The sequence below is a fragment of the Acanthochromis polyacanthus genome, chromosome 6 (assembly GCF_021347895.1).
Source record: "Acanthochromis polyacanthus isolate Apoly-LR-REF ecotype Palm Island chromosome 6, KAUST_Apoly_ChrSc, whole genome shotgun sequence".
Lineage (NCBI taxonomy): Eukaryota > Metazoa > Chordata > Actinopteri > Pomacentridae > Acanthochromis > Acanthochromis polyacanthus.
The window spans coordinates 23856920-23884871 of record NC_067118.1 but is presented as its reverse complement, the minus strand read 5'-3'; the positions used below and the strand labels follow the sequence as shown (position 1 = coordinate 23884871).

At 40.2% G+C, this 27952-nt stretch overlaps 1 protein-coding gene across 2 annotated transcripts; it reads right to left on the bottom strand.

The window, feature by feature from the left end:
• Positions 1-1050: 1050 nt before the first annotated feature.
• On the bottom strand, positions 1051-27712 carry hnf4a (hepatocyte nuclear factor 4, alpha). Of its 2 annotated transcripts, none has more exons than XM_051949805.1 (10): positions 27575-27712; positions 5443-5617; positions 5036-5130; positions 4408-4514; positions 4164-4319; positions 3588-3675; positions 3288-3440; positions 2910-3146; positions 2608-2730; positions 1051-2092 (listed from the first exon to the last, which is right to left on the bottom strand). In XM_051949805.1, exons 1-10 carry the CDS (start codon positions 27621-27623, stop codon positions 1950-1952), a joined length of 1326 nt encoding a protein of 441 aa, XP_051805765.1. In that variant the 5' UTR covers positions 27624-27712; the 3' UTR covers positions 1051-1949. The 2 variants fall into 2 exon arrangements, with proteins under 2 accessions (XP_051805765.1, XP_022065383.1); XM_022209691.2 differs by lacking the exon at positions 27575-27712 and adding an exon at positions 6670-7112.
• Between the last annotated feature and the right edge of the window lie 240 nt (positions 27713-27952).

The window sequence follows — 27952 nt, the reverse complement described above, 5'->3', positions numbered from 1 at the left end:
TAACCGCTATGTTTGACCAGGTTGGCTCCCTTGACAGTGGTTTAGAGACACTCTTCATCGTCTGAGGCCTTGAATAGACATCTTTTCTTTGACAGGACTTTTGCTGTTCGGAGTCTTGTGTTCTTTTATTTAGTGACTTTGTATCAGTAATGAAGTTGTTTTTAATCCCTCAGGGAACAAAGCTTGATGTATTGATCTTCTCAAGGTGTGCTCAGTTTTGGTCTTGCCTGACCGTGCTTTGGGTATAAGTGATCCAGTGTTTCAGAGAGCTGTGTGTTGTCCCCTTAAAAACCGATGCAAAGAAAGTCCTTCTTTGCTCAGAATAGCAATCTGACTTCTGACACTGTAGCCTAATTCTGATGTTTTCCACTATCGCAAGGTTTCTTATTGATCAAAGCTTTGCTGGAACCTTATAGCATGGCCATAATTCTAACAGGGGAACAACGACTGGAGCCTGATTTAGTTGAACAAGCCTCTGAAGAGTCGATCAAATAAACCTGAGCGTCACCTGAATGCTGCTTCAGTAGAACGGTACAGCTCAAGGATCTCTGACCAGTACACATGGTCACTGTCATAAATCTACTGCAGTTTGATTGCTGACCTAAAAATAGGACAGAATCTAAAATAGTTCCTTGTCATTTTTCATATCCTGTGTTTTTAAATGTTTCAGAATTCTCAAGCTTTTGAATTATTTCCAGGTTTAAATGAAAATATTATAGATTTTCAATGTGGTTTCGGGTTCTTGACCTCATTTATAAAAATATAGTAAAGTCTAAATACAGCACCTGACATAAACTGTTTTTTTCCATTCGGACTGTAGAAATTCATGTTTGAAGAGCTCCTCCTCTCTCTGTGTTGAACGTGTGCTATCTATAATGATTTTATGACAGTTTATCAGTGTATCAGTGACCAAACAGCACTGCCACGTTGGACCCACTATTTTTCCTCCAGAGACTTTCGATTTATCATTTAGAGAACACGCAATCTAATTTATTCCTCGGTGAACTCCCCTCTCATGATTATAGTATTAAATACACTCTTCAGAAAATGTAAAAATAGACCTTAAGATTTATTAACTGATCTTCACATTGTTATGCGAAACGTTGCCTGGCTTTGTAAGGCAGTACAGGTTACAAGGCACGATTTATTCCATCAGTCAAACCATGACAAAGTACTAAACAAAAAAAAAAAAATACAATATATAGTTTTTAAAACCAACACAACACATTATTGGGAAACTTCCTCAGCATGTTTGCTTGTGACTTTTGAAAAGTGGCACGACAGCGATCTGCATGCGTACCGAGCTTAGCTGTTTTGCTGTACATTTTTTAAATGTTAAATTTTACTCCTGTAAATATCAATATTCCAGTGTGTAAAACAGACCACAGATATTTTCGTTTTATCACAAAGAAACCTAAAAAAATAGAAGCTGAACTCAATTCAAGGGACTTCCTTTAGCTTTTTTTTTTTTTCTGAGCTCATTTTTATCACCAATAAACATGAAATAAAAACCTGTGCAACACTAAATATGAGACATCGTAAGGCCTGTTGTAACATTCACAAAATACTGACATGATCACGTCACCATGTCGAACATAAGCCTTACTGCACACGCCGATGCTAAAGGAAGTGATGTCACCCAGTAATGAACCATATATACAACAGTGTACTTCTAAGTGTCATTCTCACAGAACAGAAGTATGCCTGGAAAGTTATACTTTTAGATAGTTTTATCTGGCATTCATTGAGCCACAGAGCTCAAATGCAGCTGCTTATATGTACAAATAGATCCCTGAAGACTCTGGCTACATTCTGTAAGGGACAGACTTGCAATTACATTCTATGTATTTCGCTGTGGTAATTTTTCAGTCAAGTTAACAGCTTCAATGCCGATAATGTACAAACTTTAACACAATACAAAACTGAAGAAATAATGAGTAGAAGGGTTGTTAGATGGCCTCTTGCTTTGTAATGGTAGGCTGAGGGATGGAGGTCGGCTGCTTGGGCACCGTGGCTATGACCCCCTGAGCCATTTTGTAATGTTCTGAGCTGGAGGCAGTAGGTGGAGACGGGATTGGGGTTTCAGGAGTGGCTGAAAAGTAGAGCACGAAAAGAGAGGGACAAGTTAGAGGGAGAAACTGCAGCATAAGCAGGAGTATATTTACCATTCTGCAGTATAACATTTCTCGGGGCAACACAATTTTCAGATAAGGTATAAGCACTTTTGTGAAATTTCTCAGCGCATTAAACATGCTAAGAAAGAATAACAGAAGTTTTCTTTGACAAAATAAGCCAGATTAGTTTGCGTGAAGAACTTAAAGGGATTATTCCGCCAAGCCTGTTTGTCCTTCCAGCTACCTGACTGGGCTGCACATGGAGCTGGGTGAGCGAGAGCTGACGGTCTCCCCTCATTTAAGTGATTTTAGTTTGCTTTCAGACAGCCTTGATCAGACTTGGATGAACAAACACTTAATATTTTTTTATCTGTATGTAGCAAAAAAAAAAACAAAAAACAAAAAAGAAATCAGTGTTTACGCCAAAGACAGATTATGAATCTTAGACGCCACAGCAGTTGACACATTTTGGTCTACAGTCTTTAGTACTTACAGATTTGACCATTATGGATGGGCGTTGGCATGCTACTGGCTACTATAACATTGCTGCTGAGGTGCTCCTGAACCAAATGAGGGTGCAGAGAGTGAGGTGCATGTGGAGCTTCATTAGCTGAACCTGAGAGACAAAATCCACAAATATACTGTCAGTCTTAATTTACTACAGCATAACCATCTGAACTAGGACACAACACTTAATATGCATTCTGACCCTTTAGTTTTAGGTCCAGAAGCCATGTTCTAGTAAGTTTTGTTACATGGCTCAGTATCAAGATAAGTTATCTGAAAAGAGCTCACCTCCAAGAAGCATTTCTTGGAGCAGGTTGTCTATCTTGGCCATGCCGAAGAGCTTTACAAACTGGATCTGTTCGATCATTTGCCAGGTGATGCTCTGTAGCGTTGGCAGCAGCAGGAGCAGCTCTCCGAAGCGGCCTCGAGAGTCATACTGCCTGTCGTTTATGTAGTCCTCCAGGCTGACCTGGACCTGATACCGCATTCGCTTGATCTTCACGGGGTCACTCAGACCTTTAGCATCTGTGGGCAAACAGAAAACAGGAGGGATGTTGACAAAAGGAAGTAGAACGCTCACTTCAGACACCTCAGCTTTTGACTGTGTTCATGGATGTGGCTTGAAAAGAAGCTTAAACAATCCAAAAGGTTAATCAGTAATTGTACCTGGGTCAAAGAAAACTATGGCCTTCAAGCAGGCATATTCATTGTCATCTATCTGCAGCTCCTGGAAGGGAAGCACCAGCTCATCCAGGATTCTCACTGCTACCCTGCCCACCTCCAGCTCCGGGCAGTTTCTGGGAACGATGTGGTCGTTTCCTGCACGAGAAGCGCGTGTTAAGGTTACATCTAAAATTCTGCAGTACGATGTATTCCAAAATGACGCAATACTTGGTTGAATAAGAAAGAAATGATGACGGAATAATTTGCTAAATGAGTGTAGTGACATTCATGTGCCAGCCGTACCTAATAAAAGAATATCTTTGTATAGCATGGACCTCTTGGCAGCACCGAGCAGGAGATGTTCTCCTGCATGAGCTCGCAGCAATGCCACCTGAAACAGAGTGAATCAAAAGACAAATAGCTGCATGTAACCACGTGTTTTGATATTGTATAGATCTGTCTGTGTCTTTCTAAAGCTTCCTGTTTAAATTGAAGACAGAGCAGAAGACTCAGGCTCTCTCACTGCATCAGCAAATCAGTTACTAAGGCCTGGTGATGACACTGTTAATGATTCTGCATTTTTTTCAGGAACATTAAAACCAGCTCATCATATTCTAACTCAGGATTAAAATACATTAACCATTCCGGTTGAAACGTTTAAGGCTTGGAGTCATGAAAACTGTTGCTGTGCTTAAAGGTTTGTCTCATTTGTCTCCTTTTTTTCAGCTCCAGTTTTATCTTATAGGGGAAGGAAACATTCAGTGACAAGTCTTCAGCTACCTGCTGCTACAGCCCACTTTGTGTTTTTGAGTCTACTAGTTGATGAGTGACCAGAGTGTCTATACCACTATGTACACTGTGTCTGTGTATGAGTCTTACCTGGTCATCCAGGGGCAGGTCACAGAAGGCCGGGATGTACTTGGCCCACTCCACTAAGACCAACAGCTGCTGTTTCATGGACTCACACACATCTGTGATGGTGGCGATCTTTTTGGTCCTGATGTCGCCGTTTAGTATAGGAGCAGGAGATGTGATCTACACAAAGAAATGTGGAGGTGAGGTCATTTGATGCCTCGTTACAGATGAGTAATAGCAGTCAGATGCGAGCCCCAAAGATAATTACCTGTCTCGACAGTACGTCTGCCTGGATGAGTGCATTGATGGAGGGTAAACTGCTGTCTTCATAGCTGGATCTCCTGGTGCTGATTCTGTCTCTTTCATTCTGTACAGCTACAAACACACACACATTTATATTATCAGTGTTGCAGCAGTATGCAGTTGGTGCCAGCAGAGGAAAAAAAACGTGCAATTTCAATGCAGCTAAACAAGCTGAAAATACAAGAAAACAATGAAAAGCAACACATTTTCTAAAGTCATTTGTTGCACAAAAGGCCGAACACGAAGTCATTTGAAAGAAAAACAAGCCCTCCAAGGTTGTCATGTTTATCAGTATATGCCTATTATTGCTCGGAAATGTTTGCTCAGCATAAGCTGGTCAGAGACTTCAGCGCTCCATTGAGTGAACATTAACAAAGTAGTACTCTCCAGGGCATTGCAACACACTTAGACGAGTCATATCAATTCAGAGGGGACAGCTCAGCCTGTGACAGTGATTTGCTGATTAAATGGGCAATTCAGTTTTGCTTTTTTCACGCAAGAGAATTTATTGTTTTAAAAAAAGAAGAAAAAAGCATATAGATTGAGGAATACAGATGATTCATCAGTTCTCTTTGAAAAGATAAAACTCCCACCTTCTTTCTTCATGCCAGCTCTGAAGCATTTCTTCAGTCGGCAGTATCTGCACTGGTTCCGCTTGTCTTTGTCCACAATACACTGTCTGTTGAACCTGGAGAAGTGGATAAGTTTGTTAGTGCTGTCAGCAAGGCAATAAGAGCTGAAACAACCGGTTAAATGACCGATTGGTCGATTATAATGAAATCATTTTTGAAGCAAATAATTAGCTGTTGTGATGTTGATGATTATCCACAGACACTTTACAGACTGATTCATTGAGAAAATGCTGAGCTGCAATGATAGGAATCACAAACACGTACAGTTTGGGATTAGATCCGGTAACCGGACGTGCAAGGCTTCAGGGGCGGAAAACAAACACATTTCTGATTGTTTCTCTCTCTTCGGTCACAGCTACTGTCCTCACCTGCACGAATACATGTGGTTTTTGCGAACGCTGCGTCTGAAGAAGCCCTTGCAGCCGTCGCAGCTGGAGGCCCCGTAGTGTTTGCCAGTAGCTCTGTCTCCACAAATGGCACACAAGCCGCCTGTTGCCAGGTGGCCGGTGGCGTTCATGTTGGTGCTTTCAGCCGGTGAGGAGTCTGACACAAGCAGAGAGAGAGAATAAAGCGTTCCATCAGGTCAGCATGCTTGTAGGTTATTAGTTTTATACATATAACGAGGTGACCTGAAGCTAGAGCGCATGTGTTCTTGTAAAAGATTAATCAGATGGCAGCATGTAGAAATACTAATTCAGTGTTGGTAAAATAGTATTTCTACTTGATGCATTGTCAAGCTGGTTTTATTTGAGAAGGTGTGAACGGCTCTAATGAATATAGAGATTGGTCCTATTGTCGGCTGATCAAAACCGGCCTTCATGAGAAGCTGTTGCTGCCTGAGTAGCTCAGACAGAGTCAACAGAGCAGAATTGATGTAGGTTTGATTGCCTCTGACAAAGCAATCAATGGAGACAGTTTTCTTTTTAGCCCCCCTCACAGTCACCAGATTGGGTCCATCAATCAGAGAGTATGTCATGACACATGCTTTAGACATATATGCTGCAGAGAAATGACTGACTCAATAGGATTCGTTGTTGTACATGTTGTAATGTGGAAGTAAGTGATTAAAAACGCTCTTCCTTTCTTTGTACGCTGGAAATTTTAGAATCAGGATCCCAGCCAGACGTCATGGGAGACTGCCTGTGCAAATAAGTTGGTGTCATTGCAAAGCACGTATCAAAAAACTGCATTCATTTTCTAACAGTGCAGACTTGGTGGGAACAGGCCGTTTGTAACAAGAGAAGGGTGATCGTGATACTCAAACTACTGCTTCATCACAGAATGAATATCGATTGAGTGGAATCGGTCTGACACCACATCACTGTACAAGCTGAGACAGGTTCAAACTGCTTGGCCCAAATGACCTGAGAGCATTGAGAATACAGCAAAATCTCTTAACATTTTACTATCGCACCCTGAGGTGATAAAAAAAAAGAAGACCACTGCAATCATTCTTCTGCGAACAGGAGCAGATGGACAAATGACCCGTTTTTTTATCACCTAATCCCAGAACTCCCTCTGTCCTCTCCTGACCAAAGTTTTAAATCAGTAAAAGTTTCAAAGTTCAATGCCAGACTTGCATATATGTGACTCACCTGCGCCCAAAGGGAGCACTTGCATGTTTTCAAACTCCAGTGTGGTATAGGCTGGGTCCAGAGCCTCGCTGTAGTCTGCCATGTCCATGTCTGCCAGCGCTTTGGGCAAATAAATTCTCAACTACCTGACAGTGGGGCAGAAAGACTTGTCCAAGAAGCTAATGTGCCCCCCTCCTCCTCCTCCTTCCTTTCTCACACCCTCACACACCTCTACAAACCCCCCTTCCCTGGTTTTGGGCCTAGCTCCGCCCAGCAACAGGACGGCTCCTTGGCCCAGTTGAGTGTGATGGGGACCTACTGGTGCCAGAGAGGAGAGCAGTGACTGACAGCAGAGCTCGCCTCCTTCTCCTCCTTCCCTCATACTGCTAACCAGAGGAGAGGTGGAGTGTCTGCCTGGTTGATGGTTAACTAGCCCCTTCAGTGGTGAATCACAGGGTTGTGTTTTTTTTTTCTTTTTAGAACAGATAGCACAGCTTCGATATCTGCCGTCTCTGCACGGTGGTTCTCTGTCAGGAATGGACAAACAACTCGTCAACAACAGCTATATCAGGTCAACCCTTTGCTAAATCACTGCTCCACCTCTTTAAACCAGATCATTTTATAATGTGCATGTGACATCAGCATGCAGCTCTGCTATCGCATGCTGATACCGCATGCACTGCAATGACAGCATCCATATTATGTTAAAAAGCAACTGAAAGTGCAGCTTAGGGGAGACCCACAGTAGTAGATTTACCTCACTACTTCAATTTAAACATTTTCAACCAAAACTCTCCAGGGCTGCTGCTTGTTTCCAAAACTACACCTTAGCTTCGATATTTAGATCACATCCTTGAAGAAAGGCAGTGTGACTGGATGTGATAAGCTTCCATCCAATACTGACGGTCCTCTGCGCAGATAAAATGCAAAATACTAAAATATTACGTTGGATTTGTTTGGCGGACATATGAAAAGACTAATTCTTGTTTAGCAGTTCATCTAAACCAACAGCTTTATTTCCAATCTGCTTTACAAGTTCAGATTTCACACAGAAAATGCGATTGATTTATAACATATCATCTATGATTGCAGATTAAACTATCTAACAGTATATAAATGAATTTTATATGACCTGCACCTTGAGTTGCTGCCATATTAAAATGATTCTTATACAGTAATTCATTACTAATGATAAGACAACACTGTGAAAGGGTTCCTAGTGTAGAAAAAAGTGCTTTGGCAGTTGATTCTGTATACAGGTTTATACGTTTTTTGGTACGTGTACCTGAGGAAAAGTGTCAAATTAAGAAACTATCCCTGTGTAAAAATGTAAAAGCAAAAGTCAAGCTTTTGAAATGTACTAAAGTATAGGATTTGGATACTTCTTCCACCACAGGAGACCCACAAGTCAGATCACATCAGTCTGCAATAGTCAGCCCTACTTCCATGTGTAATACATAGCCGGTAAATCTGAGTTAATTCTGCCATAATTAACTGAGGAAATAACTGCTGCTGAAGCAAAGTGATGCATTTACGTAAAAGCCTTCATTGTTTGTGAAAATGCAAGGTGCACGTGAGGCTGATCCCAAAGCTCAACGCTTGTTGCTGAAAATTCAGCTGCTCCTCAGAGAGACAGCCTCAGTGGCTCCGATTTAAGAATCCTTTTAGGAAAACAAATGGAACGGACGAGTACTGCAGTTGGAATGGAAGAGACATTTGTTGTAGACATCTAAACTCAGATTAATTTCTGTAGTCTCAGAGGACAAAATCAGGATGAAGCCTTCTAAATAAACCCAAATGAGAATCAGTCAAAAACAAAATTGTACAAACTGTATGTTTCTCATTTTAAAAGCACTCTTTAAGGGAAAATTAACTGTTAAGAGATACTGAATTGAAGAAAATTTGTAGCTCTGATACCCACTTCATGTATATTTTGTCATGTTAAGAGTCACTACATTTGATTTGGATTTTCTACAATTATTAGGGCATGCTGAGATATTTTACTTCAGGGCATAAAATGTAATTACATATAACATAACATAACATTTTAAACTCCGGCTTCCTCCCACAGTCCAAAAACATGCTGAGGTTAATTGGTTACTCTAAATTGCCTGTAGGTGTGAATGTGAGTGTGATTGTGTGTCTGTATATGGAGCCCTGCAACAGACTGGCGACCTGTCCAGGGTGTCCCCTGCCTTCGCCCGAGTCAGCTGGGATAGGCTCCAGCACCCCCCACGACCCTAGTGAGGATAAAGCGGTGTATAGAGGATGGATGGATGGATAACATTTTAAGCAGCTGAATGTGCTATAAAACTATATAAAGGAAATTATAAGGTCTAAAAATTCCATAGGTATATTTAAACATTAGTGGATTATTTACTATGATGTTTAGTCCATGTCAGCGCAGCATAATACAAACTAATGTTGCTGTTTTTTTTTTCTGTAATTTCTTAAGAGTAATTTTATCTGTCAGATAGATGGGTGGTGTTTTGGTAGTCTCAGTATGTAAATTTAAATATTTAGTATTAGTTGAGATATTAATTGATATCTGTATTGAATAAATATGCAAGTAGGTAAAAAGAAGTGTACGTTATGTACGCATGCCAAATAGCATGACCTAAATATGTAGCGGGCTGGGAGAAATAATGGGACTCAGAAACGCCCCTACAGTTTAATCAATTGTTCCTTGTATCATTTCCGACGGATACGTCCCAATAAGTCCGTCAGTTTGTAGTGGGATTGCAGTCACGTGATCGTGAGCAGGCAGCTAATGTGGTGTTCACTTGTTGTCATGGTTACAGTGACGCTGTGCTGCTATCTCGCAATGATATGAAAATCTTTAACAAATCCGTGGATCCAGACTATAAGCCGCATCACTGCCAACATCTAGCGACGGGGTCTTTGTGTCATTTCTGATCTTCCAGAAAATTTCATCCAAAATCATTATTCCGTTTTTGAGCAATGTGCTAACAGACAGACAAACGTATGTCAATCGTGGCATAACTCCGCCGTGTTCCTTGCCGGAGTAGCAAAGCTGTGCTAGGGGTAAATAAACTGGAGTTTGTATTTACTATTCAGCGATATCCTTAATGGGTGATAACAGGCCAACTCAGGCAAGAATGCATGCAGAGTGATTAGCTGATGTTTTATTTTCTAAACAGTTATCACAATAGTATCACTAACATAATCACATAGTGACAATTTTATCAATCAATAGTAAGCCACAGTTCTAAACAGGTTGTGTCAATGTTTTATGATGAAAAGTAGTTGGGGATAGTGATGTTCTGTTGGTGATGGTGCTAGAATTGTTTTTTTTTTTTTTTTTTTTTTGCATGATGAAGCTTGTACTCATTATTTAATTTGTAGCAGAGGCAGGTGAAAGGAGAAGGTCAAAAAGGTAGCCATGAATATTTTGTATGTAAGATGCAGAATTGAAAATTTCACATGTGAAGTCAAATGTGCCGCATTTGAACTGAAAATGATGGAACGTTGGTAAAAAAAAAAAAAGCACACATGCCCTCATTTCTTGGACAGATTTCACATGTGACTTTTGCAACACTTTGTCCAAAATCTGGTCATTTACAAAAATAAATTCTGTGCTTGCGAAAACAGCCGCCCCTTACATGTCACACAGCAAACAGTAGTCTTGTATTTGAAGAGAAAGTGCCAGTACTTAGCAATAGGTCAACGATCCCAAGTTCAAGCAAAGCAGTAAACCCCATGTAGGTGAACTTGTAAAAGCATGCACTCAAATTATAGTGGGGACTCATAAAATTATTCTTCTTTCAGCAGACAAACACAATTACATTCCTGGAAGCTTCTGTGCACGATTAAATATTGACAAACGCCCTCTTTCACATAATCCAATCACAAATGAAAATAGATGTGACTGGCTCGGACTGTCACAGATTCAGATTCACTGATCTTTAGCGCTGATAGTCAGTAGATACTGTAAAGATCTTGATTAACTCAGTAGAAACTGATCAGTAAACGATGAGTAGCTGTTTTTTTTTTACACTCCTGCAGTGCTCACAGACGATCACTGCATCAGCTTGATTAGTTGTTTCGCTTGTGTGTACAGAGGTCGTCCATTACAACATCTCTTCATGTTCGATCGGTGCTGCTCTTCTGCAATGACCATATTTGCTCAAGAAGTGTGCTGATTATTTCAAAGCAGTGAGCGGGGGGAGTCGGGGGGTGAGAGGGGGTGAGGATGGGAGAATCAGTGTGGAGCTATGAATGAGTCACTCTGCAAATCTTATCTTCCCCGTCATTAAAGTGCTTTTATCGCTGCTCCCATCTTAAATTTCTGTGAACTCCTCAAGGAACAGTCATATACAGGACTATAAAGTGTAATCTGCATGGTTATAGCTTTCTTAATCATGAACTGACAAACTGTTCTGATGTGTTAGAAAGGGCAGTTCGAAATTCGCCCTGAACTTATCTGCATCTGGAGGTAGGGGGAGTTTGTCTTGGCGTACTGGATCCACAATCCCACAGGCTTGGTGACACGTGCAGGCTATAAAAAAATAGAGAATAGACCCTCCACAGCACATGTACATTCTGGTGACCAATTGTATAATAATTAAAGAGTACGGATTGTAAAGTTTAGTTTAAGATGAAACTTTCACTTTGCGTTGTTGTTTGGAGACTATGTTGCAAAAATCAGTCCAGAAGGTTTGTCTCTTGTCAAAAATGTTTACTTGCAAAAATCTTTAAGGTTTAGCTGATATTTAAAAGTAAAGTTAAATGATAACATCTATGGCTTTCTCATTTCTGCAGAGTAAATTCAAAGCTGCAGCAAGCTACGGGTTAGCTTAGCTTAGCTTATAAAGGCTGAAAGCAGTGAACCTACCTCAGTCCTGCAAGTACAAAATCGGTGTCAGCTGTTTGGGTTGAGTGATATGTTGTTGTTTTTTGTTGCTGTTTGTTACTTTATTGTGATTTTTTTCTTTTACTGATTGTTAGCAATCACAGAAACTGATCAAAATTTAGAACTATGTTGAAATAAGAGAGAACTTGTTAACTTTTGTGGTGGTTAGCACTTTCGTCTTGCAGCGTGAAGATCCCCGGTTCGTGTCCCGGCTTTCCATCTTTCTGCATGGAGTTTGCATGTTCTCCCTGTGCTGGGTTTTCTCCGGGCACTCCGGCTTCCTCCCACAGTCTAAAAACATGCCGAGGTTAAACAATTATTCTAAATTGTCTGTAAGTGTGAATGCAAGTGCGATTGATAGTCCATATATGTAGCTCTGTGACAGACTGGCGACCTGTTCAGGGTGTCCCCTGCCTTCGTCCCAAGTCAGCTGGGATAGGCTCCAGGTGACTGCTTTAGAGCTAAAAGGTAAAATTTAAAATAATTAATTTAAGAAAAAATAACTAATTGAATGGTTGTAATGTTGATAATCGGAAAAATGCTCAATATCAGGTTCAATAGTCAGCTAGGCTGGTAATCTTTGAACTCCTAGTCAGCCTTGCTAACTAGCTGCTAACTGTAATTTAATAGCATCCTTAATCAGACTCTAGTAAAGAAAGCAAATTATTCTCTCAGTGACTGTGGCAAGAAAATGTTACATATGGCCATGATAGTGAAGAATTATGTCATTTCTAGCCCTGCTAGCACTATCAGTCTAAGCATTGCAGTGATAACCTCCCTGAGTCAAGGTTTCAACTGCTGAATGGGTTGCTATGAATTTTTATTCATAGTCTCCAGTGGATGAACATGAATATGAAAATCTTGATTTGTCCAGGGGCTGCACAGTGGTTAGCACTTTCGCCTTGTAGCAAGAAGATCCCTGGTTCGCGTCCCGGCCTGAGCCTGGGATCTTTCTGCATGTGCATGCGTGGGTTTTCTCCGGGCACTCCGGCTTCCTCCCACAGTAAAAAATATGCTGAGGTTAATTGATCACTCTAAATTGCCCATAGGTGTAAATGTAAGTGTGATTGTGTGTCTGTATATGTAGCCCTGTGACAGACTGGCGACCTGTCCAGGGTGTCCCCTGCCTTCGCCCGAGTCAGCTGGGATAGGCTCCAGCCCCCCCGCGACCCTAGTGAGGATAAAGCGGTGTATAGAGAATGGATGGATGGAGGATTTGTCCAGTTGTTTAGTTTGTGGCAAGAACTACACAAATCTTACCACACTGCCTGCGCTCTCAGCTTTCCTTCATGTTTGGTGCAAATGATCAAATTCTAGCATGCTAAGGAAGTTGGTGAACATGGTAAACTTGGCAAACACCAGCACAATGTCATCGAGTATGGTAGCATTTAGCTGCTATCATGTATGTAGACTCTCAGTCAGGCTAAAGAGGAAAAATAGCATCTTAAAGTGAGAGACAAGAACATGTTATTTAAGTATGCTCTGTGGTCCAATCACAAACTGTCCCTTCTCATAAATGTGATGATGCATTGGATTTTTTTTATTACTACACAGGGGCCGAGTTAGGAGTTTCAAAGCCTTAAAATAGTTAAACATTGTTAGGACAGTTCAACATTTAGCAGCAGGACGTGTAGAAATGTCTGGCAGGACACAACAATACTAAGGCACCGATTTGAGGAGATACACTGGTTTTTATCACGTGTGGTAAAATCAAGACTTAAACTGTGCTGTTTGTTCATATTATGAGAATTTGCATGAGTGAATTGTCATTAAAGAGTGTACCACAGCAGACACACAATGATGCCATTATTTTGAGTTGTTAAATCTATTCACTTGCAAAAAAAGTACAATACACAATTTGCGTTGAATGTTATTTATAATATATTTCATTGTGCCTTTTGTTTTGGTTTCTTTTCCTTCTTCTGTGTTTGCCTGTTCTAGTAAATACCTGGACTAGGATGATAACAGAATAACAGAATTCCTCACTCCTGTCCTCTTGTATTGTTCTCGAGCACAAAATAAATGGTTGACAAGCAGCAATTTAAGCTGTAATTAGCAGCTGACACGCAGCTGCTAAATACATACTAAATCCAGTGGGAGGCTGCCATGCTGCAATGTGATGGGACAGACAGAGCTGTCTTATAATCAGTCACCCAAACTCCTGCCCCGGGGCTAAAAGTCAAAGGAACACCGAGACCTGATGTAACACTTGTGTGATTCTCCCCTTTGAAACTTCAAACTCCAGTTTGTGAACAAAGTCCTGTCTATCTTCTGAATAGGAATCTCCGACCACTGACCAAACTCCATTTGTAACCGCTGCCTATTTGTACCTTCTCCTCAATGACTACATTTCATTTCCCCAAGTCCGATCTCAAAGGCAAGTGCCAGGAAGGCAACACAGTAAAATAAAACTCAGGAGCCAGAAGCTGGGAGGAAAAAAAAGACGATCATGGTGGGCTGGAAGAGTTCATAAGATGCGGAATATAAACTCTCCGGGGACTTATTTTGTTTCTTTCTGAGAGAGCTTCAGCACAGTGGAAATGTGAGGCACATCCAGGAGCGTGTTGATGTTGATAAGAGCAAAAACAGAAGGAGACAATGTGCTGCCTGCAGCAGATTTGAGGCCAGCAGAAAAAGGCTGCTGCAGTAGATGGAGGAGATAGGTGAGTAGAGTGTCATGGCAAAGACCTTGTCAACAGATAGCTATCTGCAAATAACACAGCTTATGCAAGCGCCTGCGGCTGAGTGGGGGAATATCCTATTTTCTGTGTCAATGGAATATTCTCACTTACTCTCCTATAATGAAACAGATTTATTATTTATGAAGATCAAATTGTGTTTTTGATTGTTTCCTGATTGGGTTTTGTTGGTCTGTTTAGTCTGTAAAACTGTGTTGTATTGTCTCCAGTCTTAACAGTTAAAACTACCTTCTTTTTCTACAGTGATCATAAAAATGACTTATTTTTTGCTTTTTTTCTGCAAATTAAAAGCCCTCATTGGCGCAGGGCAGCTTATGTGTCCTCAGAGGCCTACAAACCTGGCTTCACCCAAATCCATTTCATTACCACATAGTTTTAAAGTTTGGTGCTAAAATGTCAGATATAATCGTGGATATAAGCAGATTACAAACCAGCCTTGAAGAGGCATTTTCATATTAATTAAAAAGATAAAAACTACTCTTAAATGTTTGATTATGGTCAGATTTTGCCTATGTAAAGATCATTTAAATGAACTAAAAATGTGAAGAGAAAGAAAGCATTGGGATCAGACATTTTCTCTGAAACAGCAGACAGATTGTCATGTCTGTGATTCCTGTTTGGTTCCAGGGTAATGATAAACCACTTGTGCCTGTTCTCTGTCTGCTATCTCAGAATATTGCGAGAGGTTAAAAATATACGTAGATAACTGAGGGTTTCCCTTCAGTGACTTCTACCCAACTATCATCCTGATGTGTCTTTGTGTTTCTTAGAGTTCAATTCTTTAAAACAACAAACTCACTCTTTTCTAAAGTTTTTTACGGGCCTCCTGCACAGTAAGCCAGTCATATTTCTTTTAAAGGCAGGTCTCAAGCCTTGAACACATCTTTGCAATGTTTCAGACTGAAGGCAGTATTCCTTGGAGATAAAATCTACAAAAAAACATCTTGTTACATATCCAGTCAGACTGAAAAACTCGAGTAGCCTCTGTGCACCAAATAAGTAAACAATTGCATCAATAAACATGAAGACCTATGCGCAACGTAAATCAATCACAGTGTGTGATAAGGTTCTGCAATCATTAACTCTGTTTTTGCTGAGAATTCATTTTGACTGCTGTCCCAATCCTCTCTGTCAGCAGCTCTGCCCTGAGCACTTTTATCTCGGTGGTTCTCTATAGGTCCCTCAGTCACCAGACGATCAATAGACACTTAACCTCCACAGCTTGAATAACAAGATGCAAATTCTTCTGGGATTCAGCTGGATCCTGTCAGCGCAGAGATTAAATCAAACAGGACATTTAAAATTGAAATCTAAAGAATTTGAGTTGTCATCTTTTTTGCTTAATTCACTCAGATGCTACCATTCACTTAATGCGTGACCTGTTCACTGCAACTGAGCTGAGATTTGTCTTTAAATTTTGGTTGGATTGTTTCAGTCAGCTCATTTTCCCTGCTGTTCATTCGCTGTGCTCTTTCTACCTGTCAGGTCACATGCTGCTCTCTCCTGGTCTGATTTTTTTTTTTTTTACAGCACTGTTTCAGGCCTGTCAGCAGTGGAGGAAGGAGAGTTTGAATTCTGTGCTTTAAATCATAGGAAAAAATACTCCATTACAAGTAAAATTGGTGATGCAGAAAGTACTTGGATCGCTTACTTAAGCAAAAGTAGCCAAACCACAAAGAAGAAATAGTCTGCTAAAACTTAAAGCTCTCCTTTCAAAGTAACTTAAGTAAAAGTATTAGCAGCATCATATATTTGCATCTCATAATGTATCAACTTGATTTAATAATCTGATAAAAGTAAATGCAGCTATCAGATAAAGTGGTGATTTAAATACAATAGTTCTTTACACAATATTTGACTGAAATGTGGTGGAGCAGAGATGAAGTAGCACAAAATGAAATTCAGTGCATAAACTGGAATCAAAAACTGCACCTGAGAACATTTCATGTGTTACATTCTGTCGCTAAGAAAAACACTAAATTCATATATTTCTTTAACAAATGAAAGTGAAAGTACTGACAATGGAGCATACTGACTCATGTGACTGTGTGTATTATATTTGAATAGTTAATTGTGCAGTAACTGATGTATTTCAACGTTATTGGCTACTAAATTAACCAACTGACTAGTAATCCATACTACTTACTAAGCTATATGCTGGTGGGTAGTTCAGTAACAATATAACCTCATCACAGTTTTTGCAAATGAAATCCTAATGCTAGGGCTAAACCTAGCAAATGGGAAATAAATTATTTGAAGTAGACAGTAAAGTATTACTTTATGAAATGTAGGACAGTGCATCGGTAGAATACAGTGTAATAATTAAGTGGATTTCTGCTATAATTAAGTTCGGTAGAACAGGATTTTCTATTTTCTGCCACGAAGTAACTGTAACTCAACACTGTACTGGAATGAATGTACCTAAGTTTCCATCCAGCTGTCAGGTAACATGATGTCTGCTGCCATCATGTGGACAAACAGAATCAGTCTACCCTCTGGTCACTGTTTAGTTGTCCAGGTTTACACTACAGGAGATGTTTGATTCACAAACTGTTGAATTATACTGATTGTCCGAAACATCCATTGTGCAAAATAAAATAATTTGACAAGTCAAAATAAAGTAACCTAAAACTACATCTACTTACACCGGAGCAGCTCTTGTAAACATTCCAAGCATTTCTTTCTCAAAACAGCACACGTTTGAAAGCTTCCTGCAGCAGTAAACCAGAAACACGTAATCCTGTTGTTTTCAAATTTTCACATCACTGCTACGTTCCCACTCTCTGCTTCCAGCAGCTTTACTTTCCTCAGCTTCATGACTTTAACGCTCACACAGCAAGGAAAAAATCTACATACTCCGACTACTTCTCAGCGCCCTCTGTGAGGCCTTTTCCTTTACCTGGATTGGTGAAGTCCAGCGACCCATCCTGGCCATACATCCCTGTGAAGGCCGAGCTCTGACAGTGAGCCGGCCAGCTGAACGAAGGCCCATGAGCCTCGGCGGCTCTCTCAGGCCCGGCCAGGCTGAGAAAGGCTGTGAGGAGGACTGAGTGCCACTGTTACTGGATAGTGCTGTTTGCCGGGGCCACCGGGCCGACTGTAAGGGCCCAAGGCACTCGGGGATAATCTCCTAATGCCTGTCACAATGAGATTTGATTGGAGACTTGAACACCCGGATTAATAGTGTCAAGTGAACAGTGTGTAATACCTACTCTCCAAACAGGCAGCTAATTGGGCTTTCTGTCTCTGTTAAACACCAGGCACAGACAACTAGACTTGCTAAAAATCATGTTTAACGTCAGTACGGATTACATTTCATTAACGGAATTTTTTTTTTTTTTTTGCTTTCTCTGACACAAGCCTAATCCTTTAAATGGAGTTGCAGTTATGTATGTTCTTGAATTTTTTTCAACATGCAAATTCTCACCAAGAGTTACTGCTAATGCCTGGTTGGATAGTGACACTTGGATAAAGGAGAAAACTGTTACAATCTCAGTCAGAGTCACAGAGTTCTAAAGGACTATATTGAACAAATTCATGACACACTCAGACATCCCCTGAATGTGCCTTTTAATATTTTTGCAATATTTCGAAATTTTCAGTTCAAAATGTTGCAAAGATGGTTCATTTTACTATAACTGTATAAGCCCTGGTTTTAGCCCTGTTATAAACGGTTTGGCTTCTTATCCAGGGCTTTTTATCACTCCTAACTTTCTCTTCAGAGACCATTTTACATGTGAATGTCACACAACCGTTGTCTTTAACTCACGTGCGTGGTGAGTTTGTCACACAACATTGCGATAATAACATCAATACTTTAGCGGTGCAGAGTAACAGTTTGGACATGGCTGACAGCTAACATTTAGTTTTAATAGACTGTGCTTCTCACTGTTTAATACTCATTCTGTAGTCTGACAATGGGAAAAAAATGTAAATGAGAACAGCTTCATTGAGAATTCAGCTATATTAAGAAAGTACATGTGAGCACAGAGAGCAGGAGAGAAGAAAATAGATGTAAACACCAGCTGAGTTTAGGTTGCACTGAGGTACAATAGGTGACATTAAAACACGGTAACCCACCCAGTCTTCGTTTATCTGTTTCAAATCGCACTTACAGTTTCCACCATCTCTCAATGTCCCAGTTTCACAGAGCTCTGATGCAGGAATATGATCAAAGCTAATAACATTAGCCACATTAGTCATGTAATGTGCTGACAATAAGGATTGTCCTGTTGTTGTGGTGACATTGCCATCATTAATAACAGCAATCCACTGGATCTTCAGTTCTTCAGATGCTGGGAGTGCATTAAGATTCTTATGCATACAAAGTTTTACAATGACTATTGGCTACCTTTTTTATGTAGAAACTGGATAAAATTCTTGCTGGCTTGTAATCTTAGGACGCTATAGTAAGTAGAGTAAAGTGAAACAACTCTGAAAATATTTAGATATGCTGCCTAATGAGGATCTCTCCACTGATTATACTGTGTATGCACAGACAATGCCACAACATTACAACTAGCTAATACTGTGTCGGTCCCCCTTGTCCCTTGTGCTACGAAAACAGTCAGGTCAGTTAAGATGTTTGGTGGGTGGTACAAAATAACAGAACCATGAATGCCAGGACCAGAGGCTTAGCAGAATATTGCATTATAATGACATAATCAGTGTCTGTGGTTTTAATCTTTTTCTTCCGAATAAAGACTGTGCACAGGAAAAGTGGGCATGGTTTTTGATTAATAAATTGTTAAAAGTGTGCATAAAAGCACTCAGTATACATGTGGGAGCATCTACATTTTCCTATATAAAGTAAAATGTTTATAATGATAAAATTGCATATGTGATTTGTGCAGCAGCCAATTAAGTACATTGTTGAGTGAAAATCAGGTTACTTATAAATCCAACTGCCCATAGCTAATGCAGTACTAAGCGATGCATATCTATAGAGACCAAAGCAAAGCAGTTCTACAGATGTAAACTGTTAAAATGACTTAACAACATAGCTGAAGTTCAGAATTTAACTGCAAGTTTATATATATACATATATATATATATAGTTTTATGAAAAACTGTAGAACTGTTTCCTGTTGTGCTAACAGTAGTCAGCAGGTACAGTGACCATCCAATGAAAATACACTCCTAAAATTTAACTTTTACCACTTTGTATTTTTCTTTAATATTGTCCATATACTGTACTTTTACTCCGCTGCATAACATTATGAGCACTGACAGGTAAAGTGAATAACACTGATTATCTCTTCATCATGGCACCTGCTAGTGTACTGGATATAATAGCCAGCAAGGGAACAGTTTGTCCTCAAAGTTGATGCGTTTGAAGCAGGAAAACTGGGCAAGCAGAAGAATTTGAGTGACAGGGGCCAAATTGTGAAGGCCAGACGACTGGGTCAGAGCATCTCCAAAACTGCAGCTCTTGTGGGATATTCCCAGTCTGCAGTGATCCAAGGAAGAAACAGTGGTGAAGTGCCAACAGGGTCATGGGCGGCCAAGGCTCAATGATGGACGTGTGGAGTGAAGGCTGGCCCATGTGGTCCAATCCAACAGACGAGCTACTGTCACTCAAATTGCTGAAGAAATTAATGCTGGTTCTGATAGAAAGGTGTCAGAATACACAGTGCATCACAGTTTGTTGTATATGGCACTGCATAGCTGCACACCAGTCAGGTGTCCATGCTAACCCCTGTGTACTGCTGAAAGTGCCAATAATGGACACGAGAACATCAGAACTGGACCATGGAGCAATGGAAGAAGGTGGCCTGGTCTGAATCATGTTTTCTTTTACATCACGTTGATTGCCTGGGGAACACATGGCAACAGGATGCATTATGGGAAGAAAACAAGCCAACAGAGGCAGTGTGATGCTTTGGTAAATGTTCTGCTGGGAAACCTTTGGTCCTGCCATCAATGTGGATGTTACTTTGACACGTACCACCTACCTAAGCATTGTTGCAGACCATGTGCACCCTTTCATGGAAACAGTACTCCCTGATGGCTGTGGCCTCTTTCAGCAGAATAATGTGCCATGCCACAAATGCAAAAATGGTTCAAGAATGGTTTGAGGAGCACAACAACGGGTTTGAGGTGTTGACTTGGCCTCCAAATCGCCCAGATCTCAATCCAATCAAGGATCTGTCTGATGAGCTGGACAAACAAATCCGATCCATGAAGGTCCTACCTCGCAACTTCCAGGACTTAAAGGATCTGCTGCTAACATCTTGGTGCCAGATATCACAGCACATCTTCAGGAGTCTAGAGGAGTCCATGCCTCGATGGGTCAGGGTTATTTTGGCAGCAAAAGTGTGACCAGCACAATATTTGGCAGTTGCTCATAATGTTATGCCTGATCGGAGTGTCTGAGTGCTGTAATTTATTACTTATGATGCAGTTTAGGAAATTTTACACTCAGCACATCTTATCAATTCAAATTTTGATATCAACTGATAGCAGTAAATAAATAAATAGCACACTGGTCATTCATTCATGAGTAGTTGAAAAAAAAACAGCTCCACCACATGAACACGACGAACGAAAAACTTCATACTGGAGCATGTTCTCCTGCTCAGGATGATCAATTAATAAAAAGCTCCAGAACAACTAAAAATGAACATGAGATGAGATTGTTTATGAACATATTTTTGTAAAACTGCTTAAAACTAACCGTAATTGCATCTGTAATATAACACAATAATATGAAAGCACCTAAGAAAGCCACTCTGTAATCTAATGAAAATGTTTTATTCATTTGAATAATAATTGTTGCTTCTTTAACAAAAATGAATATGATGAAGACCGTAACCCTTCTACTGGAGATGGATTATTTCCATTGTGTAGTTTTTCATCTTGTGCCTTCAGTTTGAACAGATTTTTAATCCATGTGACCCTGAACATGAATACTCATCACTTTAAGCAACACAGCTACCATTAACATAAAGACCACAAACATCATTTTCCATCAGTTTCCCTGCTGTGTGACCTTCAGATTAGATAATGTTCTGTGTGTGTGCTTTGTTTGGATGGACGGTATATATTAAGAACCCCAGGCCTCTCAGTGTCAAGTCATTCAGCTTTGTAGGCAAACAGATATCTGCTGAGGGTCTATTCAGCGGCTGTTGTCCTGTTTGCATTCACCAAGTGATTCCGCCAACAGCAGAGCTCAGGAGTTTGTCCAGGCTATGACCGTTAAGCAATTAATCCCATGTGTTTGACACAAACTGTGTGTATTCTATGAGCTACAAGTTAGCAGCTGAGTATAGAGGGGTAAGTCATTCCACTTGGAAGCGACCTGAACAGTGCTGTGTGGCTTGTGTGGACAAAGAAGCATAGTATAACCCGATCTAGGCCAAAAAGAAGCTTAGAGCAGGCTGCTGCCCAAGAATGTATTTCGAACATAAATGTCTTGGTTTTGGAAGATTTGTCAAGTGTATACAGTAAACAAATCCTTTCAGAAAATGTTGCTATTGTGCTCAAAAACAGTGCAGCTCAGTAATCCAGCTGAAAACAACAAAAATCTTCCGATCAATGCAATGTTTGTTGGTTTTGTAAATAAAGGACCAAAATCCTCTACAATAGTCTTCACTTCTATTATAGTTTACAGCCTTGTCTATTGTCAACAAATCTAATGGGTTACAGATTAAGGTAGAACGGTGTTTTCTGCTTAGGACGCTTCTTTACAGAGTGGCTGACGTGGAGTCATGATGACAGCTGATCAGATTCAATAAAACCAGTTAGATGAGTGCTTAATTTTTATTTTTTTTAAACTCCTTAGGATACACTGGACCATCCCTTACAAAAGGAGAGCAGATAACCCTGTTCCACTACTCCTTAACCAACAACATCCAAATAGTCTCACTTAGCTATGCAGAATGGTCTGACTGCACCTCTCTTTCATAGGGGAAAACAAGCTGTGGCTTGTTTGTGTGACTTTAAAGCAATCACAGCTATCTTGACCAGGGCTAAGCCAAAGATGCTGCATCTCTGAAAACACTATAAAAACCAATAAAAGACAACTTCATGAGAAGACTTTTACCAATGAATCCACAACCATCATTTGACAATCGGTGCTCAAAAGGTGAAGCCAGCCGACATATTCACTGAACTCATGAAAACTACAGATGATTTACTAGCAATGCTATGCTCTTGTAGCCAAGCCGCGCTAGACAACCCACGGCAACAAATTTTATTCTCTGCCAGGGTGGGAGATCCGTGTACTTTACGGCCATCCGTTTTCTGGATTGATATGGGTAAACGAAAAACGGGAAACCATCCGATTTTCGATTTCCGTTTGGATGAAGGTAAACGAAAAACGGGCCGTGTCCCGTTTTTCGTTTGGAAATCGAAAATCAAAAAACGGAAAAAAGCCTATATCAGATTTTCTACTGTGGGTTTATTTTACACAAGTCGGGAAATAAAATACAAACGTCATTCCCTTTCATGTGTCTCGCTTTGCTTTGGACAGTGCAGACAATGAGGCTGAAATAATGTGTATTCCCCTCATAACATGTTCTGGTAGATCCTCCTGTGTCGTCATTTGTCTGTGTTGAGAATTTCTGAATAAATGCTATGAAATTCTGATGATGAACAGAGGGGGGATTTAACCAAAAACAAACAAAACAAAAACGCCAATATTTGAAGATAAGATACCCTGGTGGAATTGAGTCTGGCAGTGTGATAAAATGCTCACAGTGGTGTTGATTTTACTGTATCAGAATTTGGACAGATTGCTCTAAAGATTGAATTACAGCGCGTTTGAGTCTAGTTCCCACCCAGAGGGTATTGAGCCTACGTTTAGTTAGCAGGGTGATCGCCTAGCAACATCACACTTTATTACAAAAAGGAGAAGGAAAAGACATTGTTAGGCAGCGCGATGAATACTATTAACTGAGCAACACACCATGTATAGCAAAAGCATTTATTCAGACAGAAATGTCACATGCTGCATTACCAAACATGTTTGACAATCAAAGCATGATCGTAATAATCCACGCTTTGTTTTATTAATAAACTACGCTGATATCTAAACACAGGATTATAACTCCACCCTTCCGAATGCATGCGTGCTCCTGCGGCAGGGGATACAATTTCTATCGGGGGTAACTACTTTGGCACGACACCTGTCCAAGGTAAAGCGAGACACACGAAAGGGAATGACGTTTGTATTTTATTTCCCGACTTGTGTGAAATAAACCCACAGTAGAAAATCTGATATAGGCTCGTTTTCCGTTTTTTGATTTTCGATTTCCAAACAAAAAACGGGACACGGCTCGTTTCCTGTTTTTCGTTTACCTTCATCCAAACGGAAATCGAAAATCAGATGGTTTCCCGTTTTTCGTTTACCCATATCAATCCGCAAAACGGATGGCCGTAAAGTACACGGACCGTGGGTCTAGTTACCCTCGGTAAGCCTCGAGGTTGGATGCTCCTAAAACTGGCCGACGAATCACCATGAAGTGTAGAGTCAGAAGGCGGGCGTAACTAAGTGACGACAGAGGCGCAACGATTCTGACAGAAACAACCGGAAACAACTAACCTAGCCGCACTAGACAACCCACGGCAACAAATTTAATTCTCTGCCAGGGTCGACAACAAAAACGACAGTCGTTGAGCTCCATTAGCACCGACTCTGAATAATCTTTCTGTTAACATGTCTGTAATATACTTGAGCTTCACCCATAGACTGTATGAATAAGGCTTCACCGAACTCCCTCATCCTCTGATTTCTGGCGCTCTAGGAACTACGTCAGCCTAATCGTTGAGCTGATTGGTTGTATACCTACCCAATTGCTGCAGAGTGATTTGAAAGACAACCTTTTAGCCCGCCTCCCTCCCTGTTGAGAGTTCCTAGACCCTTGTGTCTTCAGACCTGGGTCTAGCGCGGCTAGGCTAATGCTCTTGCAGAAACTTCATGAAACCCATATCACCATACACTTTCTCCACAGTGATCCCCAAAACATGAATGTTAGCAGGATGGCACTCTATAGTAATCAACAAATATTTCGGGAGTTCTGTACACAGTAGAAAACAGACCGGCAGCTATTGTCTGATCCATGTCTGGATCTTTCCTAACATACACTGTAGCTGCCCCCCTTGACTGTTTTTACCTGGTTCCTTGTTGTCACAGCTAACGGAGACACAACCAAAAGCATTGCTTTTTTACACCTTTTTTGTCTTTGTCTACCTTCGCTAGGGCACTGCAGACAAAAACCAAATTAAGAAAATGAAACTTTTCATATAACTCGTAGGCAAACACATAAAAACATGCATGACAACCATTTACCAAAAGAATCACGCAGCCCTGCCTAATTGCATGATCCAGATCTTCAGCAAAACTTGCTGTTGTTGTTTCTTGAAGTGATGAAAAGTTTGAAAATGGTAGCACATAAACAGCAGAAGGAGATGAAAAAGCTGCGCTTGAAACAAGCCAATGACAGGCATGTATCTACATCTAGTCAGACTAAAGAGATTTACCATCCATAGCAGACCCATCCACAACAACTGCTGCATGATTACATAGATATGTAACTGCAGTCAGATTCTCTTAGCACCACATGGATTTGCCCGGTATTCTTTCTTTAACTTCCTGAACTGTTTCACAGAGATCAAGGTAAAGTGTTTAGGAAAAGTGTCAGACTGTTTAACTGCAACCTACAGTCAACAAAATGTGGTCCATCTCTCAGTTCTTCCCCCTTCAGCAGCCTGTCTGTGGTTCTCAGTCTTGAGATAATTGATTCTTACTGAATATGTGCAGCAAAACTTTAGCAACAGGTCACCAATATGTACTATTTAAATAAAGGTCAATCAATTAAAACAGCAAACTTTACTCAAATGGGGGAATTTACTAGGGACTATTTTCTTTAAAATGTGGTGAGTATTGTGTGTAGGATTGTTTTTACTTTGTTTCTTTTTCCAAAAAAAGAGTCTGTATTCACCGTAATGATTTAACATTTGTTTTGATAGTTACAAGGAAACTCTGTGGCACAGAGGAATAAAATGTATCAGCCTTTGGTTATGCACACAATACTTTTGATTTGCTCTTCATGGGATTTTCCAACACTGACAAAATAAACCACAAAACTCATGGTTACTATTTAGAGTACTGGTGGGATGGATAATGAGGTATTCAGTAGCTTTCTATAAGACTAATGATATGTTTATATTATTACTGAAGTCATCAGATCTTTGTGTGGTCACTATTATCTTGTTATTTTTGTTTTGAGACTCAGAATCCCTGTGGAAAGAAACTATGTTGAATGTAATTATTAGCAGGGATGGTAGTTCAATGGAGATATTTTAAACTGGCCAAGTGAAAACAAACCAAAGGCTTAAAATGAAAAAGAACTATGCTATACATGGTTGTGATGTCTGTCTTTTTGTGTGCATTTGATGCATCATAATAATGTGTTTATGGCAAAGTAAATACTTTGAAAAAAAACATTTCACTTTGTCTTTGTGTGATTTGTTTTATATTCAGTCATCCAAAAAAGTATGTGTTAACTTCAAATTTAGCAAACTTTGATCCACATATTTACATCTTTGACCAAATTGTGCGAGCAGAGTTGAATTTTGACCAAACAGGAAGTCGGAGACTCCAAAATGAAGAGTACTGTTGCAGCTTAATAGCTTGGTGTCACCGTCTGTTTCTACTGAAACCTCTTCAAGTAAACTGCTCCACAAATAAGGAATCAATGGTGCTACAGGAATAGCTTTGTTCTTGTTGTTGTTTTCATAGAAAATACCATTAAAAACACAATTTCAGTAACTTCATGTTATCAGCCAAACAGCCATGTTAGCATGCCGGTTATCCTGGAGAGTTTATCTACTCCAATTACGCTTAACCAAACAATTTCAAGAAAGTGAAAATGAAATTCCAGTGGGAGTAAAACAGCCAATAAATGATTTACATTGGCATATTCCCAGTTGAGTATGAGTGGTTGCCATTAATCAATTTGCGTTTTGAGTATTCACTACATCACCAAGCCAATAAAACCAATTATATATTTTGAACACATTCACATAACTTGATCACTGTGCCTCTTGTTGTGTAGCTGCTGCTTTAGTAGAACTGTTATAATGGACAGATACAGTGGCATGAAAAGAAATGGGGAAAGCAGGAGGACAAATAAACCAGCTTGTAAATGCTGGTTATCAGATAATGAAGTGAAAGATGTAATTGTTTGGGACCTCTACGCTCAGTGCAGCTGAGGTACACTGTAAAAAACATGTGTAAAAAAAATATGGCATAGAGGGTGCCAAAAGTATGTGTTAAGTAAAGATGGAATACACCATTGAAAACTGACAAAACTTTGGAAAATACTGCAAATATTTGAAACATCACAATAAATTTAGCGGGTAACACATTGTAAAGAATTACGATTTGTGAAAATGCTGACGTTTGATGTGGACGTTAGTTACAGTTTTGTTCTTTTTTTTGGCTGTTGACATGCAAATGAGTTTTTTTTTAGTGATTTTGCTAGTTGTTCTCAGCAATTTAACAAAACAGGGAAAATCTGTAAAAGAGTAGTAAATTGTTCAAAAAATACCGTTAAAAGCCATATAATTATTATTTTTTGCATTATGGATTGTACAGCAGCATATGCTTAGGAACACATCACCTGTTTGTGGATTTTTTTCCTTCTTACTGTGAAAATGGATTTGCATCTCCACATCCCACTGTTACATGCAAATCACTCAATGGATGACCACAGGAGTAAAAACAAAACTCCATTCTGAAAGCTAGGGGGAGAGACGTGATGCAGCGAGGCCTTTGCTTTCATTGAGATCAGTGAAAGAAGACATCACATGGGAAAGGTCTTTAGTCTTAGGGGAGAGTGAACGATGGAGATTGATCTTAAAGAAATCCAAACCTTCTACTGTGTTGATGCTTGTACAGAATCATAAAATGTGACAAAAAAAATAAAAAAAAGATTTTATCAACGTTTCATCTGGGTTTACTATTTCAGTCTTTTCAAACAGCACCTCAACACAACATCCTGAACACAGCATATTCAGCTCATCCTCTAAGCCCCCTCTGACTCTTTGTGCTCTACTCTGACAACTCAACACCTCTGAACCATCATCACAATCAGGCCCAGCTCCCATGGCCCTCCTAACAACCTCCATATCTCTGCCACACCTCCTGGATTACAGCCTTGTGAAAAAGCCAGACACATATGGCGATGATATTTCCACCCTGAATCAGCTGTGATCCAGCAGAGCTCTGGAGCTGCTGCAGAAAATCACCGTGAAACACAGAAAAGGCGAGCAGCTGCCACAGTGGACCGTTTTCTTTTTAATCTGAAACCATCGAGCCAACTTGATAAAAACAAAACTGTGTACTCACCAAATGGAGGTTCCATACTTGAGCTGACTTGTGTGTTTACATTGACCATGTCGTCCTCTGCGTCCTCTCGAGCGTACGTTTTAAATCCACTTTTTCCTCCCTCACCATAAGGTGTAAAATGTGGAAGTTTGGCGCAGGGTGCTGTAGTGTGAGAAGGGAGTTGTTGGTGCAAGGTAAGGCCGGTGTTGCTGCTGTTATCTTATTGATTTTCCTAATCTGGGCAAATGTGGGTGGGGAGGTTAAACAGTAACTAGGCTCGTATGGACACCAATCTATATAGCAGCAGTAACTATGGCAACATGATGATAGAAACTCAAATAGACATAAAGTTATTATGTGCTTTTCCCTCTTTCTCATCACCAAACAGCCATTTCTCCA

What these genes read in the sequence shown, in the direction of transcription:
- hnf4a (XM_022209691.2), bottom strand. Translation starts at nt 6,757, where the DNA reads ATGGACATGGCAGACTACAGCGAGGCTCTGGACCCAGCCTATACCACA. An exon ending in ACCTGCCCCTGGATGACCAG is followed by an intron (nt 3,676 to 4,163) that starts GTAAGACTCATA and finishes ACTCTGTTTCAG; the next exon opens with GTGGCATTGCTGCGAGCTCA. An exon ending in CAAAGATATTCTTTTATTAG is followed by an intron (nt 3,441 to 3,587) that starts GTACGGCTGGCA and finishes CTTCTCGTGCAG; the next exon opens with GAAACGACCACATCGTTCCC.